Source organism: Apis cerana, linkage group LG2 (assembly GCF_029169275.1).
Source record: "Apis cerana isolate GH-2021 linkage group LG2, AcerK_1.0, whole genome shotgun sequence".
Lineage (NCBI taxonomy): Eukaryota > Metazoa > Arthropoda > Insecta > Hymenoptera > Apidae > Apis > Apis cerana.
Genome location: NC_083853.1, coordinates 669,090 through 689,975, shown reverse-complemented (window position 1 = coordinate 689,975; position 20,886 = coordinate 669,090). Strand labels below are relative to the sequence as shown.

The 20,886-nt window shown below is 21.6% G+C and overlaps 2 protein-coding genes across 3 annotated transcripts in view; one reads left to right on the top strand and one right to left on the bottom strand.

Moving 5' to 3' along the window:
* The window catches only part of LOC107999607 (serine/threonine-protein kinase PLK1), a 52,439-nt gene extending 34,637 nt beyond the window's left edge, over positions 1-17,802 (top strand). The window contains exons 4-8 of one of the 2 annotated variants that reach the window (XM_017059552.3): positions 580-794; positions 5,201-5,630; positions 10,065-10,486; positions 10,784-10,914; positions 11,728-17,802. In XM_017059552.3, coding sequence (XP_016915041.2) covers positions 580-794; positions 5,201-5,630; positions 10,065-10,486; positions 10,784-10,914; positions 11,728-12,071 — 1,542 coding nt within the window. In that variant the 3' untranslated portion in view covers positions 12,072-17,802. Of the gene's footprint in view, positions 1-579; positions 795-5,200; positions 5,631-10,064; positions 10,487-10,780; positions 10,915-11,727 lie in introns of both variants that reach the window. The other variant, XM_017059551.3, reaches the window with a different exon arrangement.
* LOC107999588 (fibrillin-2) overlaps positions 17,529-20,886 on the bottom strand; it is a 24,534-nt gene continuing 21,176 nt past the window's right edge. Inside the window, exon 19 of the mRNA XM_062072020.1 lies at positions 17,529-20,261. Coding sequence (XP_061928004.1) covers positions 19,856-20,261 — 406 coding nt within the window. The 3' untranslated portion in view covers positions 17,529-19,855. The remainder of the gene's footprint in view (positions 20,262-20,886) is intronic.

Sequence of the window (20,886 nt, the reverse complement as noted above, 5' to 3'; positions counted from 1 at the left end):
TTCTTTTTGATCTTGAATTTTGATCTTGTTAGTGATAAAGTTTTACTAAAGAATTCCATTGAATATATTAACACTCATATCATATATATCAAAATTAAATGAATCAGTAAAATATTAAATAAAACAGTTAAAAATTGAAATAATATTCTGATTTTAAAAAATTTGGTATAACAAAAAAAACTATTAATATAAATAATTAATAATATTCATTTTTTATTAGATTTAATATCACAAAGGAAAAATATCAAAGAAAAATAAACTTGTATTATTAAAAATATTTATAATATATTTATAATAAATAAAATCTTAATTAAAATTACACACTTATATATTATAATCACATATTATATACGTATATAATAATGTAAAATAAATTATAATATACATTACATGTTACATATCATAAAATTTGTAAATAAATCATCACAAATTGTAACAAAATTTATAAAACATGATAAAACATGCTTAATACAAACGTTCAATCAAGGAAATAAATATCACAGATATTATTATATACATTGCACGATCCATTTTGCATCGATGCTTTCCAATTCAAATTGTGTCACTTTTATTTGACAGAGTTTGATGCACGTGCTGAAGTACCGTGGCAAAGTCACGGAGCCGGAAGCACGGTATTACATGAAACAAATGGTAACCGGTGTTGCGTATATTCACTCTCAGAAAGTTGTCCATCGGGATTTGAAGCCAGGTAACATGTTCCTATCGGACCGTATGATCGTCAAGATCGGAGACTTTGGACTGGCGACGAGGCTTGACGGACAGTGCAGACGAGTGTAAGTTTTCTTCAATCTTTACTAATCATTATTCATTCCATTGCATGTGTAGAACTTTGCTAAAGGTAATAAGAATTATGCACGTGTACGTGAGAAATTATCACGTTTTTCTGCATGTTTTTCTTTCATAATGAAATCAAAGAATTATACTTGGTTGTTAAATTTAAAACTTCAAGGTTTGTTAAGTAGATTGTACAAATTGTATTTGTTAAATTATATTTCAATGTGATTTTTCTTCGTGAGAAATTAAAGATTTTTAAATACTGTACAAAAATATGTTTAAAAAAACGAGAATAATTACAAAGAGATATTAAAATCTGTATATCTATATAGTTTTTATTAAGTAATAAAAATATTTTCATACTGAGATTTGTAAAAATAAATGCAGTTTATCGTGGAAATTTCCACGCATTTCATGAAACTTAAAAGAATGTAATGGATTTCATCATTACACAAATTTATTTACATTAATTATAATAGCATCGCGTATTAATTATATTACATTAATTCAAGTAAAATGCATTGAAAAATATACAAGACAAATTCTTAAATTTATTTATAAGAAAATTATTTTATTTATAAAAAAAACAAAATTAATTGAAAAGAATATGATTTCAAGTAAAACTATTTAAAATTAAAATATGTACAATTATATTATATTTTTTTATACATCTATCGAGACATATATGATATTTTATAATTTCTTTGATATATTAATAAAATAACATATAATATTATGTAGAATATATTCTATAAAATATAATATATATATAATATACTATATGATATATACATATATATAAATATATTTATTCATGAATTATCTTATCGTTTATAATTATATATTTTATTATTCTTTCAGCCACTTTATTTAAAATCAATTTATGTTGCATAAAATTGAAATAAAAAATTTTTAAGAATAGGATATTAAAAAATATTATTAGGAAAAAATATTACATACAGCAGATAATTTTTTTACAAAAGAATTATATAATGTTATATATTATTCAATTTTAATGAAATATAAAATCTTTAATATTTAATATTTACATAAATTTTTATATCGGATTATATAAAATTTTTATTTAAATAAAAGTAAATAATTGATGAATAGAAATAATATAAATATATAAATTTTAATAAATAATTTAAAGTATTTTTTTCTACTATAATTTTAATTTCTAATTGAATTATATGATTATATAATTCTTTAGTCTTCTTGACATTCATTTTTTTAATTTTATTGTATAAATATTATAATTGGAATTTTTATTTCTTCTTTCTAAAAATATATTTACTTTTGAAATCTTTCTTTTTTAAAATATATTAATTTTATATTAATTTTTTCTGCAAAACAAATTCATTTATTCAATATAACAGTTCGATCACGTTTTATAGAAATGTAAAAAAATTTTTAATTATTATGAAACATTATACAGAATCTTTATATTATTTGATATGCAAATAATGAATTATTAATGTATGATAATTGTAATTGTTATGTTAATATATTCGTGGAACACTTTTAAAAAATTCTAAATGGCAAAATAAATAAAACAAGAAACAGAAAGAGATACAACTATCTCATTTTATTTCTATATATATTTCTATATATATATTTATATTATTTTACGATCATCTTGCTTTATCTAAATTTCAATTATACTTTAATAAATCTTTATTGACATTTTTATATATCAACTTTTTTTGTTTGTATATCGATCTTTGAAAAATAATCAATGAATATATCCTATAACATATCCTATATACATATATGTTTTAGATCATGAAATTGGAAAAAAATAAATATTTTTTTTTAAATCTCTTTAAATTACTTTTAAAATTATATCAATTGTTAACAATAAGATCTCTATGCATAGCAAAATGATCATAAATTAGTAATATGATTATAAATAGATTATATTCATTTCAAATATTATATTTACTTTTACTTATTTACAGTTATTTATAGTTATTAAACTATTATAGACGATATTCTTACTATTATAGATATCGATATAACAAAGAAATTTTATAAAAATAAAAAAAAATTTAATGATACGTAACTTTAATGATAAATTTTATTCTGTTTATATAATATTTTCGTATTTATTAGTCTTGAAGATTTCCGTCAGTTCACATTTTCACTTTATACCGAAATAATGAAACACTGATATTTTTTATATGTTTATTTACATATTATATGTTAATTTTAATTAAAAAATAAATTTATTTTTATGAAATTATATATTTTTTTGTGAAAGTATCGATATTATTTTATGTTATATGTTTTTTCTGAAAACATTAAAAATTTTAAATAATGAATGCAGATTTTAATAACTAGTTCAATGTACAGTTAAAATATATATGGTGAAATTTTAATTTGAGAAACAGAAAATAAATTTAAATCATAATATATCGTATAATTTCAATTTTTATTAATATAAAAGAAAAAATTATTTTTTTTTAATTCTAAAATTTTTCTTCTAAAATTTTTATCATCGATTTTGCTCATCTTATTAAATGCATATATGATTCAGTCATGTATAACATAACAGTATTACTAAATTAATATGATTAATTTTCTATAAGTCTTCTAATAATCTCAAAAACATTTGAATTATGCTTCTTTCATTATTCTTTCTTAATTAACTACTCAGGAAAAATATAATTAAATAATTTTCTTTAAAAAAGAAAATTAAATATGAAATATTCTGTATTTTTTCAGAATTATAATATATTTATAATATAGAATACTTATGATATATTAATGTGATATAATAATATGTGATATAATTATATATAGATAAAAAAATTATTCACAATTTTCAATATTTTTCAGTGTTCTTAGAAAAATTTAATGGCTTTAACAGTATCATAACAATAATTTTTATCAATATAATTAAAATAATTTGCATTTCCTCTTTTTGTTTTGATTATAACATTCTGACATACACTATATATATATGTTTTATCATATACTTTATTTTTAAATGATTTTTCCAAATATAAAGAATTTTCTTCTTCAGTTAATGTAGTGATTATGGTAATATGAATAAAAATATTTTAAGTAAATTCCAACTATTCTTAATATATTTTATTTTATATTTTAGTTATGTGGCATGAAAAAAAAAGATATTGTGTATCATTATATATAAATTATTGTATAATGTATTTTAATGTTTTTTAATTTTATTAAAAATACAAAAAAATATTGGAAATTGTTCTAATTTTTTTGGTCATAGTCATAAAGAATTCAAAATACACGAAACGAATAATAAAATCATTTTAAATAATTCGTAAATAATTCGTTATATAAAAATATGTTTCATACGAAAGTTGCACAATATAGAGGGAAATGTAACTCGATGTTATAAAGGATATTCCGTTACTCGTGATACAACCGGACAGGGAGTGGTTCCTCATGAAAAAATAAGTAGAAAAAAATGGATAAAATCTTTTTCATACGAAGCTTTATTTTCGAATCGAATTTGAAAATTTATCGAATATATGTGCATTAATTATAAATTTTAATTGCCTATTTTTCTGCTCGTGTTCATAAATATGAAAAATACTATTTGCTTAGTTATTATAAAATGACTTTATAAATAAAGATAATTTTTCTTTTTACAAATGTAATTATTGATTTAAAAAATTATTTTGAAAAATTTCGATCTTGATGCTGCACACATAATTATGTTCTTTTAATCAATTTTTAACTTTATGAAAAAATTTTAATTCTTTTTTAATTATTTTTTTATGAAAAATGCCTGCTCTGTATTGTATCATTAATTACAATATATATGTAAAAAAGAGTTTTTTTCTAATCAAAATCATTTCGAATTTTTTATAATATTTTTATAATATACTAATACTTTAGTATATTTATTTATTATTTGAACTCGGTTTCTTGTATTCATTCTGTTTAGAAAAAAAAGTATATTTTTCTGAATCTTTGACTATCATTATTTTGTACACATGCTAGTATAAAAACAAATTCTCATAAAATGAACAATATTAAATCAAGATTTGAGAATATCACGTATCGCTAAAAATAATTAAAAGAAGAAAAAAATATTCAAAAAATAATAATCGATTTATCGATAATTTTGATATAACATTTCCCAAAAATATTTCAATCAGATATAATAATATTTGAAATTATTTAAAATCTATAACAATTTTACTGGGCAAACATGCAAATCTAAATTAAAATTAAAATTAAATATTGCCTTAATTCTTCCTATTATTCGAATGCTACGAGAAACGCACACAACGAATATAACTTGCTGGAACACATCCTTAATGAAAAAAAAAAAAAAATTGTTCACGATTTATCTCGAGAATAAGAAACAGTTGTGCACTTGACACACGTGAAAATTGTAATAATTCGTTTGTATGCGCAGGACGATATGCGGAACACCGAATTACATCGCGCCGGAAGTGTTGTATAAGCAAGCATATAGTTACGAGGCGGATGTTTGGGCGCTCGGGTGCATACTGTACGCCCTGCTGGTAGGGCAACCACCTTTCGACACAGCATCGCTAAAAGAAACGTACGCGAGGATATGTAACAATCATTATCGGGAGGTTGACGATTCGATAGCGAGCCGAAACGGGCAAGATCTTATCAAATGGCTCCTCCAACCGAATCCTGAGCTCAGACCTTCTTTGGAGAGAGTAAAGGAACACGCTTATCTCACCAAGGAATACGTACCAGCTTCGTTGCCTCGTATTTCTTGCTTCCAAATGCCACGTCCCTCTGTAATCGATCCGGTGTCGTCGCCTTCGTCCAATTCTATTGCATCTAGAAATCAGAAACTTAATAATACTCAGGTAAATCATCATTGACGATCGTTTATTTTTTAATGTAAATCGTTCGATCATGCATGTAAGATCTTTGAAACTTTTCAGATGGGTATTTGGATATTAAAAAAAGTAACCAGTTAATAAAATTTCGAACAAAGTTACTTTAAATAATAAATTTATTTAAAATATTCGAATATTTACATTAGTTATTGAAGTAACTTTCTTCTTAACATTTTTAATATCAATAATTCAAATTTTGCCCATCTTTGTTCTTGAGATTTATTTATTGTCTGTAATTAGAAATTGAAAATACATGAAAAAACTTAAAAAAGAAAGAGAGAATGATGTAGGGAAGTATAGGAAAATAGTATTTATTCATTATTCACAATTCGTATTTATTACATAAATAAAAATAAAATTTTTAAATATTAAAAAAGAATATTTTTATTTAAATGTAATTTACTTTTTCAAATAAAACAAAATATTTATGAATAAAATATTCACGATAAGCTAATAATAATAATTATATAATTATATAATTTATAAAAAGTTAAAAATTTTTTTATAAAATAATTGCAATAATTACTTAATTATTTTTTTTTAATAAACTATAAATAAAATATAATTTGAATCAGTCTTTTAAAAAGTTGCCATATTTTTAATTGACAAAAGAAATACTAAAAAAGATAAAAAATGAAACAAAAAAGTCGTATTCTCATCTCTTTGAACAAAATTTAATTAACAAAAGTAATTTAATTGATTCTTAGAAGGATTATCCTTTAACTGTTGTCATAGAATCTCTAAATATAAAATTTCAAACAATATTTTTATCAATTAATATAGATATTAAGTTAAGTGCTTTTTTAATCAAATGAATAAATTGAAATTAAAATTAACTTAAAATTCTGTATTTTTGTTTCTTATTGTGGTGTGGAATTAAAATTAATTTACAATTTTATATTTTTATTATTTTTTTTTTTTATCATAGAAATAATACTTATATTTTGATTTCACTGTATTTATCATCAAGGCTAATAATAATTTTTTAATTGCAAAAAGAAAATTAGCAAATAAATGTCTTTTTTTATTTTCAAATATTATTGATATTAACATATGATTATTTCTAATTGTTCTAGGCAACGATTCGTAAGAATTTTACTTATAGATAATTTGATTTGTAAAAGAATATAAGAATATTCTGTATTTTAATTATTTACAAAGATAAAATAAAATAAACATATTATTCTAAATTCTAACTGCAAAAATAAAGTAATATACAAAAACGATTATAACAAATTACATTTGAATAGTTTTATATAGATTGATTAATAGATTTACAAATATTACATAACTATCACATAAATATTTTATATTTGATATAAATTATTTTAATAGCATATACGTTGAAAATACTTTTTATTATTCAAAATAAAAAAAATAAAATTCAAAAATAAAAAATATATGAAGTCTTTCGATTTTTATCATGCAATGCCGAGATAATGCCGCTTTATGTATCAACCTATTTTTGCATCGATTTGTCCCAGCTTTTTATATGATATTTTATATTATGGTATGAGATCATTAAAATATAAAATAAGAATATTTCGGATGTCAAATAGCATTTTGACAAATTTACAATCAAATAAATATCTGAAATTTTGGAAACTTAAAAAATAATGCAATGCAAAGCATTAAACACGACTAAAGATAATGCAATTTCCTAATAATTTAATATATTATATAATATTTACCTTGCTATATCATTTTTTATATTACATATATCGTTTAAATAAGATAAAATGAAAAGATAAAATTATTTGAAATTAAAAATATAAATACAATGTAAACATAAAATATAATTAAATAATGAAATGATATATTTATAATATAGATATATAAAAACAAAGTTTGAGAATCATTCAAAAATTCATATAAATGCTAAATTTTAATTCTTAAATTTTGTAAATTCAAGAAACTTGACAATTAACATTATTATTTTTATCAATACAAGATAAAAAAATATTCATATACTTAAACTACTTATTTTTTATTGTACAATTTTTTCATCTCTTCATTATTACAATCAAATGCATGCAAGTTGCAATTACAAAGATTTTTATAAAATATTTATTATTATGAGAAGAATAGTATTATTTCTTTATCGGAGAGATTTTATTTAATATTATAATTTAATAAAATATATATGCATAAATGCTAACAAGATATATGGTATATTTATTATATTTTTATTGGCTAATCGAAACATTAATTTTAATAAAATAAATATCAAGAATGATATACTAAAATAAAATATAGAAATCATAATAATTTTGTTTCTTGAATATATATAAATAAAAATCTATTTATAATTTTTGTATAATAAATCATTAATAATAATTTTTAAATAATTAAAAATTTAATGAATAAAATAAAATGAAATAAAAAGAATATTTATAGATATAATATTATATGCATATATGTTAAAATTTAAGTAATCTGTAAATGAATTTCATTTATAAGTATATTACATTTATTGTATATGCTATAAGTATATATATATAATTATTTGACTAAAAAAAATTAATTTATACTATAATTTAATATTGGTAATTTATACATTATATCATAATATTTCCTTTTACAAAAAATTTATAAAGTTTACACTTTTTTCTGGTCAAGTAAAAAGTTAAATTATTATGAAAAATTAATAAGGTAAAAAGAAGATTGTGAAATTAAATTATTTTATAAAAAAGAAATGTTATATAGAAAGATAATATCGGCAGGTTAGGATAAGAATTTATTTAAAATAAAATTATGTAAACTTTCTATAAGAAATAGAACGAAACTTTCAGTTTCAGAAGATTGTGCAAAGTAATATGAGATGAAATTCCAGTTCCGTAGATATAGTAAAATGGTCGATAGTCAGCAGTAACTTTAAAAGGTCATATCTCACTTCAGAAATATTTGAGCAAAAATAAAAAAAAAAGTGATTATAACGAATTTAAATGATAAGAATATTTCAATAATAAAAATAATTATATTACAATTTTTCATTTTAATTCAAAAGATGGAAATTAATAATTATTAAAAATAAAGTATTAGATATTAAAAATATTAAGATTATTGTAATAATGAAATACGATACAATATAGTAATAAATATTTAACTAAAATAAGATTAAAAAATAAATATATAAATATATATATATACATGTAATATAAGTTATATATTAAAAAAATTAATTATTAATATTTACATTTGAACATTTGAAATTAATATTTAAAATTTAATAAAAAAATTATTTTTAATAAAAAAATTATTTAAAAAAATTTAATATAAAAATTAAATTTAATAGCATAAAAAATCATTGCCAAATCTATATTATAAACTCACATTATTATAATTTATTTATAATATAAATTAAAAAAGTATTTTAACTATAATCAAAAATCATATTAAAGAGATAAAAATATTATTTAAAGTTAAAAATTGAAGATATATTAGAATAATTAATTAATTATAAGTTATAGTAATTTAAAAATATATGAGATGTTAATATATATATGAGGCAATTATGAATCAATTCTAGAGAGAAAAACAAATATAAAAGTTGGTATATAAAATTGTCGGTTAAAATTTATTTATTAAATTATAAACGAGATTAGATGAAGCTAAAAATAGAAGGAGACAATGATGTGAAAGAAATAAAACAATCTTACTTTATTTGTGTCTCATTTTGTTCAACTCAAAATTGAATAATTTATAATTTAATAAATAAGCCTTAATCGATATTTCTTTCGATTTTATATCAATTTTTACCTTTTTTTTTTTTACCTTTAGAATTGATTCTCTAAAAATATTCGATGAATAAATTATTATCCAATATTTTATGAAATATTTTAGAAATTGAATTATTAATATTAGATATTATTGGATATTTAAATGTGATTATTATTTAAAAAAAATAATTTAACAATTTAAAGGATTAATTTAAAGGATAAATAAATTTTTAAATGAAATATTTTATTTTACAATAAGTAAAATGCTTAAATAATTATATCGAATTATTTGTATTTCTGCTACTAAGACAAAAATACTTAATTAAAATGAAATTATTGATCTTAAATTATAAACAAAAAATTTTATTTTTATTTTATTAATAAATAAATATATTATAAATATAAATTAGATCATTTATATTAAAATATTTAATTTTTTTAATAAATATGATCGTATAAAGTTCATTTAAAATATAAATATAAATAAATTGTAAATGAATTTACATTCGTGACACATATATACATATATACATAAATTTGAGAATTTATAAATTAAAAATTCAATAATCTTTAATTTTTATTTTTTAACAATTTTTAATTTTTAATGTAACAATTTTCATTGATAAGAAATATTATTCCGTTCAATCGATAATTTAATCGATATTTTTTATCGCAATTATAGGTTCATACCATCCAACAATCTCAGCAACAGCAGGAGCAGCAACAGCAACATCATCAAACAAATCTTTCTCAGAAAAGCTTACGAAAGGGGTCGAAAGTGATCAGTTGGTTAGCTCGAAAGCTTCGAAAAGTTCCGAAATTCAGACAAAGATTAAGCAGCGTTCTTTGTCCAGATCAGAAAAAAATTATTGGATCCACAGCTCAGAGTATACAAATACATCAAGCGCTAGAAAATTGCATCAAAGAAATAAAATGTAAAAACAAGATACGTAATCATCCACCTGTAAGGGATATCGTACCTCTGTTTATCACTAAGTGGATCGATTATTCGAATAAATACGGCCTAGGTTTTCAATTATCTGACAAATCTGTAGGCATCCTCTTCAATGATCATACCAAAATCAGTTACACACATGACAGAAGGTCGGTATTTTTTTTATATTGACAGTATAAATTTAATTCTTTAAAGTAAATTCTTTGTTTTGATATATTTTATATAAAATTTAATATTGTTTCGATATTTGATGAAATAAAATAATTAACAATTATTGAAAACAACAATTATAATATTTATCTTTTTGTATTCAAATTATTTAAAGTGATAGTTTGATTCAGAGGAATTTAAAATAAGAAAGATATAACGATATTTAGAGAATTTTACTGTAAAGGATTAAATATTTGTTATGCGTTTATCTTACTCAATTTTTATTTGCAAAGAAGAGTGGAGTACGTGACAACCGATGACGAAGTAACAAGATATCAAAAAGAAGAAGATGTTCCAGCTGCTCTGCAGAAAAAACTTGTATTATTGCAACGTTTCACACAATATATGGATAAATTTATGACTGAAGGTAAATATTTTATACAATTTATTGATAGTGTTTATGTTAATTTCACCATTATCATCATAAATTTTAAATATAATATAATTTTGTATCATATAAATCATGCAAATCTATGTAATCTACATATAAATCAATGCAAATCATCATTATTAGAAATTTTTCCTTGTAAATGCATCTATGTTTATTTATTTTTTGAATTTATAATCTTTCATATTATATATTTTAAATAATATATATTAATTTTAAAGTGATATACAAAAAAGAAAGCAGTATATTGGAATAATTTTTTTTAATTATTTTATAAAATATATTCGAAAGATTCGTAAAATGCAAAAACTTTTGATTAAATATTAATAACGTTGCATAATGATTTATTTATATAACATTAATAAAAGATAATTGGCAGTGGTATGCTTACGTACACACTATTATAAATGTACATAAAATTAAAAAAATTTAAATTAATTTTAAATTAAAATTAGGCAAATTTCGTATAAACAAAATTCTGTGTAATAGCAATTTTTTTCAAATAATAAAATGCACATTACTTTTTCCATTTTATCGATTGGTTTCTCGTTATTGAGAAATTGAGAAAACTGGATAATTATCTATAAATAATATAATAACTGCTTTTAATTATAAACAAAAAAATTATTATACATTTTATTAATATGAAAAAAGATGTGAACGAAAAACGAGAGATAACTTTGATTCGCTGAATTCAGAATTTTCCTTTTGTTAAAATTTACATATAATCATATATTATTTATTATACAAACATATATACTAAATCAATAATTGTTAATAATGCGTTTTAAGGTGGTGAAATTAAGAAACACCGAGTTACACCAAAGCAGTCGAAGAATATTTGTGTGCCACGAATGAGAAGGTGGTTAAGAACTGATAAAACTATTATGATGGAATTATCAGTACCACTTTTGCAAGTGAATTTCTTCGAGGATCACACGAAATTGGTAGTCTCACAAGAATCTCCTAACAAGGGATATCTAATTACGTATATAGATACCAGTAGACGTACATCTTCGTATTGGTTAAACGATATACGAGATTTTGGTTGTACATCAGATCTCTACGAGCGTTTATATTATGTTTACAAGGTATCCAGAGAATTTGCAGAAATGCATAATAACACAATCGCTTGACCAGCAAAGATAAGACGTAAGATGCATTATTCGTTGAACGATTGAAATTTGTTTTATAGGATCTACGTCTGTTCAGTTAGCTGCACTCGTTTTACTTGCAATTTTCGTTTTTTCTTTTCTCTTTTAAAAATTATTTAAAATAAATCATTACATACGTACGTTATTTTCCTTTCTTGTATAAGTAATTTAATTCTTAATCATTTTGCGAGATTTATTTAAATTCGTATTTAATCTCTACGAAATTCATCAACGTTATAACATCTTTCTTTTTATTAATATTTGAAACTGCATAAGTTTCAAGGCATATATCGATATAACTTTTATAGAAAAATATTTATGATATACTGTATAACGTATTCTATTGATAGATACATAATATATATTCTTAGAAACAAATTTTATTTGTGTTATTAAAGAGTTTAATTTCAGAACAAGAATTTTCTATCTATAAAGAATTCTTGACACGTTATAAATATTCCAAAAAAAATATATATAACATAAAAGCACACGTGTATACGCATAACATAATATATTGCCATATAACGTTAATGAAAGAAATACTTAAAAATAGCGAGTGATATTACGATACATTATAATATATATTTTTATATGATAAAATTAATAAATTAGAAGAATTATGAAAATATGAAATTTGAAAATTGAAGAGTAAGAAGAGATGATAACAACGTTATGTAAGTTTTTCGTTGTCGAAAAAAAAAAATTTAACTTATTATTAAGCTATTTCATATAATATTTATCAACTATTTCTTATGAATTGAGTTTATTTTATACATTCATTAAAATTCAAAACGTTTCGAGTGCAGTTAAAGGAAAGACGTTATTTAATTAGATTATTTGAGAATAAATGTTTAAGTTTTCCATAATGGATTATATCTTCTTTTTTTTTTTTTTTCACAAAAACAAAGCAACAAAGTTGTGATATATTACGTTTTGTAAGAAACTTTAATACAAAACGAGGGCCACGGATATTTTTTGTTCTTAAATAATTTTTTATATACTTTTAATTACAAATAATCTAGAAACGAAAATCTAGAAACGATCGATAAAACATATATTACATATGTATAAAGTTTAATATCAATTCCGTTATTCACATTCTGTAAGAATCGCAAATGCCTCGTTAACGATATTCGCACAGTATATAATTTCAAAATAATATTGATAATGTAATATCAAACGCAATATGTATGTAAGTAACTTTGGTTACGTTATTTAATAAGTTGCCCTATTAATATTGTAATCGAGCTATTACATATACCTATTGAAAATAATTAACACACAAATTTAAAATTTGTTTACATCAAAATGGGAAAGAGCATTAATAAGTATGTCGATAATATTGTTCTATTATTTTTTTATTTGTTTATTAATTTACATATTCTATATAAATATAAATTACATATGCCGTGGTTTATAGTGCTTTAAAATTTATAATAATATTCAAAAAAATAATTAGTTGCTTTTTAGCCATAATTTATATACATATATATATATATATTTTTATTTTTTTTTTTTTAGTTAAAATTATCCAGATACTCTAGATATTTACTTTGAATTAAACATTACGTATATTTTTTTTAAGTTTGTTTGATAAATAATTTCAACGTATTGTGCAACATGCATAGTCATATTTTTTGATAATTATATAATTAATTGATTTTTACGACGTTCGTGTACTCAAATTTCAATTTGTGTGATAACACAATAAATATTATTTTATAGTCGATTTTAATCTAAATAATATAATAACGAAATAAGAGTTAGTATGCTTCTATCATACTATCACGAATAATATACCATGAACATTTTTTTAAGAATTTAAATTTTGTTTTAATATAGACAATATATATCATAGTGCAAATATTGTTACCTTTGTGAAAAATTAGATCAGGATTGCTCGACTTTGTGCTCTTGATCATTGTTAATATATACATATAATATATATATATTAACAATAAAGATAAAAAATTATCTTCAAAATATACAAAAATGGAAAGAATAAATAGTTTATGATAAAAAAAAGATATAAACAACAAGAAAATAATGGTACAAGCGTATTTTTAAATGGATTATTTATTAAGGAAAACGAGTGAAATCTTAAATGTTCACATTCTAAGTGCCTATATTAAATAAAAGTCTGTTTGTAATGTAAATTAAGATTTTGAATCGATTTGAGAAAAATAGAGATGATTTTTTGAAAAAAATTAAATCATATAAAATAAAATAAAGCATTATAGTTGAACAATCCTGATACAAATTATTTCAAATTGCATCTATCCTTTGATGCTAGTAGCAATGAAAAATATAACATTAAGTGGACCAATTATATTGGCTTACTAATATAGCGCCTATACTTTTCAATTATTTATCTTTTAGATTATGTTCATAGTAAACAGTTTTCTAAAGAGTACACATTTTATTTCACAAAATCATTTTTTAACGTGCCTTTATTTTGTATTTAAAATATGAACATTTATTTTACATAAAATTTATCTTACATGAAACAATTTTTTATATCAATAAATTTGGTGCCAAACATTTCGATTGCTCACCTATTAAAAATATATATCTATGTATATTTAGTCCTCGTCAAGGTTTAAAAAGATTTTATTTTTTTTTTTTACTTTTTCTTTATTGATTGACCGATCCAATATTTTTGCGTTTCTTAACGCATTTAAATTCTGAAAATGTTTTATAATAAATTAATTCACAATTTTAATTTAATTAAAAAAATAAAAAAACCAAAAAAAATTTTAAAAATAAAAAAATATTATTTCAATTATTTTAAATTTTAATCGATTATGTTCTTAATAAAATTTTTTTTTTTTTTGAGGACTAAATAAAGTAGTGAAATTAATAGACTGTGTACTCATATTAAAAAAAAAAAAACTTGATACAGTATATGCTTAAATCATGATAAATAGCAAGATGTAATAAAATGTACGATATGTACACGTACAAATACGAATTACATTTATAAAGTGCCGTTTTGACATGTTTTTGATACAATTCTATACTCAAATTGTTCAGAATTGTCACACGTTTGGCGCCTATATGGTAAATTATTAAAAAATAAGCAAGTGCGAATTAGATAATTGTACTGAACAATAGTATTCAAATAGATTTCTCAAATTACATATATAAATTTAAATTTAAATTAAAAAGACCAATTATTCATGCAAGAACATTTAAATCTTATCTTAAATCTTAACTTTTAATAATTTATGAATTATTAAGTTTTTTGAATTAAAAATTTAAAAAATTTTAGCATTTGTGTCAAATTCTTTTTTGTCAATGATCTTTTTATTTTATATCTTTTAAATTTTTACAATCAAAATAATACACGAAATTAATATATAAGAACAAAATGAAAATTAATTCAAATGATATTATTAAATTAATTTAGCAATTATTATTATTCAAATAATTAAAAATTTTATTATAACAATATATTAAAATTTATATAATCGTACAATTATAATATGAATTCAAAAATTTATAAAGATAACAACATAACATTGAAGTTTATAAATTTTTATTTATAAATTAGTACAACTATTTAAATTAGTTTCTATGCTTAAGATATCGATAGTTATATATTTTTTTTATATCTTAAAATCCCTAACTTTTTTAATTTTGACTATTAAAATAATCGGATAACATTGAGAATTGACTAAAGCTTGGAATTGTTCGCACCTGCTTAATTGATAGATTTAAAGATTTTTAGTGATCCTAGTCAAGATCATTTTTCGTTTTATCGATAGCATAAGAGTGAAGAGGGTATCAATACTGTCATCGATTAACGCCGCAACAACGTTGTTGTTGCATTCAGGCTGTTACATTAGATAACGCTATTTATTGTCATTATTAGTAGTAATATATTACTACTATTATATGTATATATTATTATATATATTATGTATTATATATATATTATAATATATATATATATATATACATACATATATACATATATTATTATATGTGTGTACACAGTGCGAGATAAATGGATTATAACGATATTTAAATTTGTTTTTAGAATTTAACAAAAAATTGTTTTTAAAAGTTTTTTCTTATTACATGTGAAGAATAGAATTTTTATAATTTGAAAATTTCTATAAAACTATAATTCTTCTTTCCATTTTATAAAATCTCTATATATCAAAATGTAAATTTACATTAATTCTAAATATTTAAATGTGTTATTTTATGCAAACTCAGAATAACTAATAATTCGTCATTTTTTTTTAAAAAATTGGAATTGGAAAACTCTCGAAATTTAGGTGAAAGGTTAAGTTAAGGATTTGAATTTAAATGAATTTAAAAATTAGATATTAACTCGTTTTTATGAAGTCTTTATGTGTTGAATGTTTTAATCGTTAAAGTTTTATTATTCGAAAACTTGGATAAAATATTTTCATTCACCAAAATTAATTTTCCCTTCGTGTTTTCAAATTTATTAAACAAATAGCATTATCTTATTTTTTGTCTTCTTTTTAAATTAAATAAAAGAATAATATCATATTGTAGTAATATATCTTACAATAATTTTAATTATGATATACAATTAATTTATTTACTGCATTATTATACGTATTGAAATTATTCACGATATTATATGATAGTTTCAAAAGGTGTTTTTATATCAATAAATTCCTCGCTTAATGAATTTCGATTTGAAACAATTTTTTTGTTACATTCTAAAAATTAACTCGTATATCGTTGCAACTTTATACCGCATCCTGTATATTACCATTATATATTATAATTATTATAAGTAATATTTGTTAATATCGTTGTGCATTAATATTGTTAATGATAATTCCTTTATAAAGTCTGCCGTGGATGCTTTCCTTAAAAAATCGATCAATATTGTTAACTTTTAATATTGTATTCGTTCGTACGTAAAATAAATATCAGAATTTATTAAATTTCAGTAATTTTAAGCGCTTTCGTGTAAACGGCAAAGAATAAATAAAAATATAAAAGACACGATGAAAATTATATAGCATCGGTTTAAGAGACGAACAATTTTCGTGGAGAATGGAAAGCATCTATCACTATCGTAGAAACTCGTCGACAAGGATCTCACATGCAATGTTAATAATAATAGGATAAAAAAAAACGAACGGCAATGCGAGAAAAAGATAATCGTTTTTTAAACGAGCAAACGTGTAAAATACATCTTGGTAAAGTATCTATACAACTGCAGCTCAAGAATAATTTCTTTGCAACGCATCGTGACACGAATAGATTCACACGTTTTTCGTACATTGCCAGAAATACATACTTGTGATATATAAATCGCGTTTTCTCCAGCAATTAAAACTTGAATTTAGTCGTTCATCGAGAATTTATTTGCGTTCCAATAGCGTGGGTAAAGGCCAAAAGTTTATACAGAGAGTTTAATAGTAAGAATCATTTTCTTTTAAAAAGTTTAAAAGTAATAAATTTTATGAGTCTTCGATCGAATCGTTACCACACGCTGTAAATCGAATACGCATACGTATAGATATGTATAAGCAAATTGTAAATGTGTCGTTCATATTTACAAGGACTTTTGATTTCGATCTCTGACTTGGATCAGATCCTGTGGATCTGTATTTATAGAATAATTTTTGCTTCGATTATACATACAATTTTAATTATATACGTATTATATACTTTTTAAAACTCTGTTGTTCGATTAAATTGCTTCAAGAAGAAATAATTGTGCATTATTCTGAATTTTAATATTTCACGAGCCTATAATATCCAGCTTCCAACCGTTTTAAATTATTTTTTAATTATTCGTTTCATTTAATAATTTATAACGTATTGTTAAGTGTTTAAAATTATTGATGGATCGAAATCTGAGTTTTGGATTCTTAGAAATCTCAAAATTCTCGAAATCAAGAATATCGTTCTTCTTTCGTTCTTAAAGGTATTCTATTTCATCGAGTAGTAAAATCTTACAACTTCTAATTTTTAAAGTTATTAAATTTATCAATTTATAAACTAGCAATATTTTATTTTTTCTCGATGATTTAATATTAATCGTACAAATTATATTATTTTTTAACCAAATTTCGAGAGTTTTGAAAATAATAAAAAGAAAGAAGACTTATCTAGAGTTGCGAAATACTTTGAGATTTCGAGCTTCCAAATAAATCATTATTATTATCATTATTATCTTTATTTTTATAAAAAATACTCAATCATAATTATTAATACAACTATTATTAATGATTATTTGCATATCCATATAAATAATGTATCATTGCTTCGACACGAATTACATTCTGTTAACTCTATTTTATTTTTTTATTGATATTTCATATCACGCTGCGGTTGTTTCGTGCAACTGGTCACGTAATGCTGAAGATCTCAAAATAAATTAAGTTATGCATCTTATAAAGGGAAGAAATATTTAGATACGCAACAAAAAAGATACAAATATATTTACATATCGTATGTATATATACCGAATTTATAAAATCAATAATAATATACGTGGCTTTCACTCAAAAGTCTTGGAATGGAACTTTTATTTCTAATAAATATTTTAACAGTTTTTATTATAAACGATTTCCTTAATTATTGCTTTTTCATCAAAGTTATTAATCCTCAAATTAATAGTGAAAAATAAGCAAGCGAGATCACTTTTGATCTACATCTTATATTTTCTTCGTTGTACAAAAAATATGTAAATTAATATAGTACGATTTCCTATGACTTTTGTGCGAAAGTGTGCAATCATTTATATTACATGATAGATGTGTGGAAATATTAGAAATATCGTCATTTTTGACAGCTAGATATATCGAATATGATAGATTTTTCTTAAAAAGTGCTGTAACATGTACATAAATTATGATTGTCGGCAATAGATTTATCATTAGATACAACGAAATCAAACGTTTCGTTATTGAAGCGTGTCGATTTTGATAAGGTACACATTTACAAAATAGAGATAAACGAAAGTTTGATTTAAAACGATTTATGTGATTTTATTTCATCTTCTCACGTGTACAAATTCAAATATATTCTATGTACATACAAATCGACTTATTTACCCAAAATATAAAGTAAAATTGTTGCTCTATCATGATTCGTTTTACTTTTTTACAGCTATTTCTAACGCTTCTCTTTGTACATTTAAACGATGTGGATCAGAATATTTATAGTTATATTTTGCAGAACGTTGATTATTCAAATAAATGATTATCTGAATAGAGAATGAATGTTTAATTTAGAATATATTTGCATTCTGGAACACATATTTAAAAACGATTAATTTATTTTTTACAATACATAAATAAAAGTAAACATGCATATTTTAATTTTCAATCATTTCATAGCATATTGATAAATTTCGTTTTTCTTGTCCAATTATTTAAAGTTATTCCCAATAATGTTCTGTTATATTACATAACTATTTTTTGTTGTTTTTTGATTACGAAACATTTGATTTTGCGATATAAAATTTAGTAATTTAGTAATTAAATAATATTTATAAGTTATTTAAAGTTAAATTTAAACAAATATAATTTCGAAAAACTAATATTAAAAATAAAACAAAAGATCGATTAAAGATTCTTTTTCAGAATCAAAATATTCTGATTAATATTATTGTGAATAAACAATAAAAGATTATTTTACAGAATAATTAAAATAAAACACTCGCAAAATTAAAATTTATATTAAAAATTTAATATAAAGGACAAATATCGATTCAAATATTTTTCTTAAATATTTCTCCATTCGTGTTTCACAAGAATTTATCAAAATTCGTATTGAGAAACAAAAATCAAAATTTTTGCTATTGCGCTTCCGGCGAAATGCGCGTTATGATAAACCTCCATGTTTAAATCGAGCTCGATTTCTTGAGGACCTTGAATACTTTGCGTCATTACTAAAACAGCTTGTGTGGGTTCGGGCTTTCTCAACGCGAAACACGATTCTGTGGCTCGTTGTATTCCAGGTGGCGCACGCGCTTCCAAAAACGCCATACTGAATTGTATCGCAGAGCCTGGCAGGTGATATCCTTTCATTTTAAACAGTTCTTCCGGTCTGTTTGGCATAACCGGCAACATGCTCACAAGAGTGATGAAATTGTACGAGTAATGCGATGGTTGTCTAATGCAAGCATGATCGTTGATATGACACGGCCATGATCTCACGCATCGGCTAGAATTTCAATAATTTATTATAATTAGTTTATGCGATAATTCATTGATTCAATGTGTGATTATACTTTAAGCAAGATTTTTAAGCTCAAATCTATCATTTCATTTTCTAAAATCATGATCCTCTTTCACGAAAAACGATTTTTAAAGTAACAGAATAAAAAATAGTTTAAGAATTTTCGTAATAAACGCAATGTCATAGTGATTTTCCGCGAAAACGATCGATTGATATAAATTCTTCGCGAATCATCGATTTTTGTAAAATTCGATAATTAATTTGTCTAAGATTCGTTTTATTTTTTTAAATTGCAAAGCAAAGAAATTGTTTGAGCGATATTGCAACATATTCAAATATGCTAGTATTTTTAAATATTTCTTTATAAAATATTCCGACGATTAAGTATATTATTATGTTCATAGAATCTTTTGAAAATCAATTCTAGAAAGCGTTTTATTATTTATTAACACATTTGAGATCAATAACGTATATGCATTATAGAAATTTCTTATTCTATGGAATTTAAATAATTACAAACAATTTGAATTTTTTTAGAAAGTATAAAAAGTTAAATTTTTTAAATAAAGTGTAACAAAGATAGAATAAAAATTTTATCGTATCTTCACCT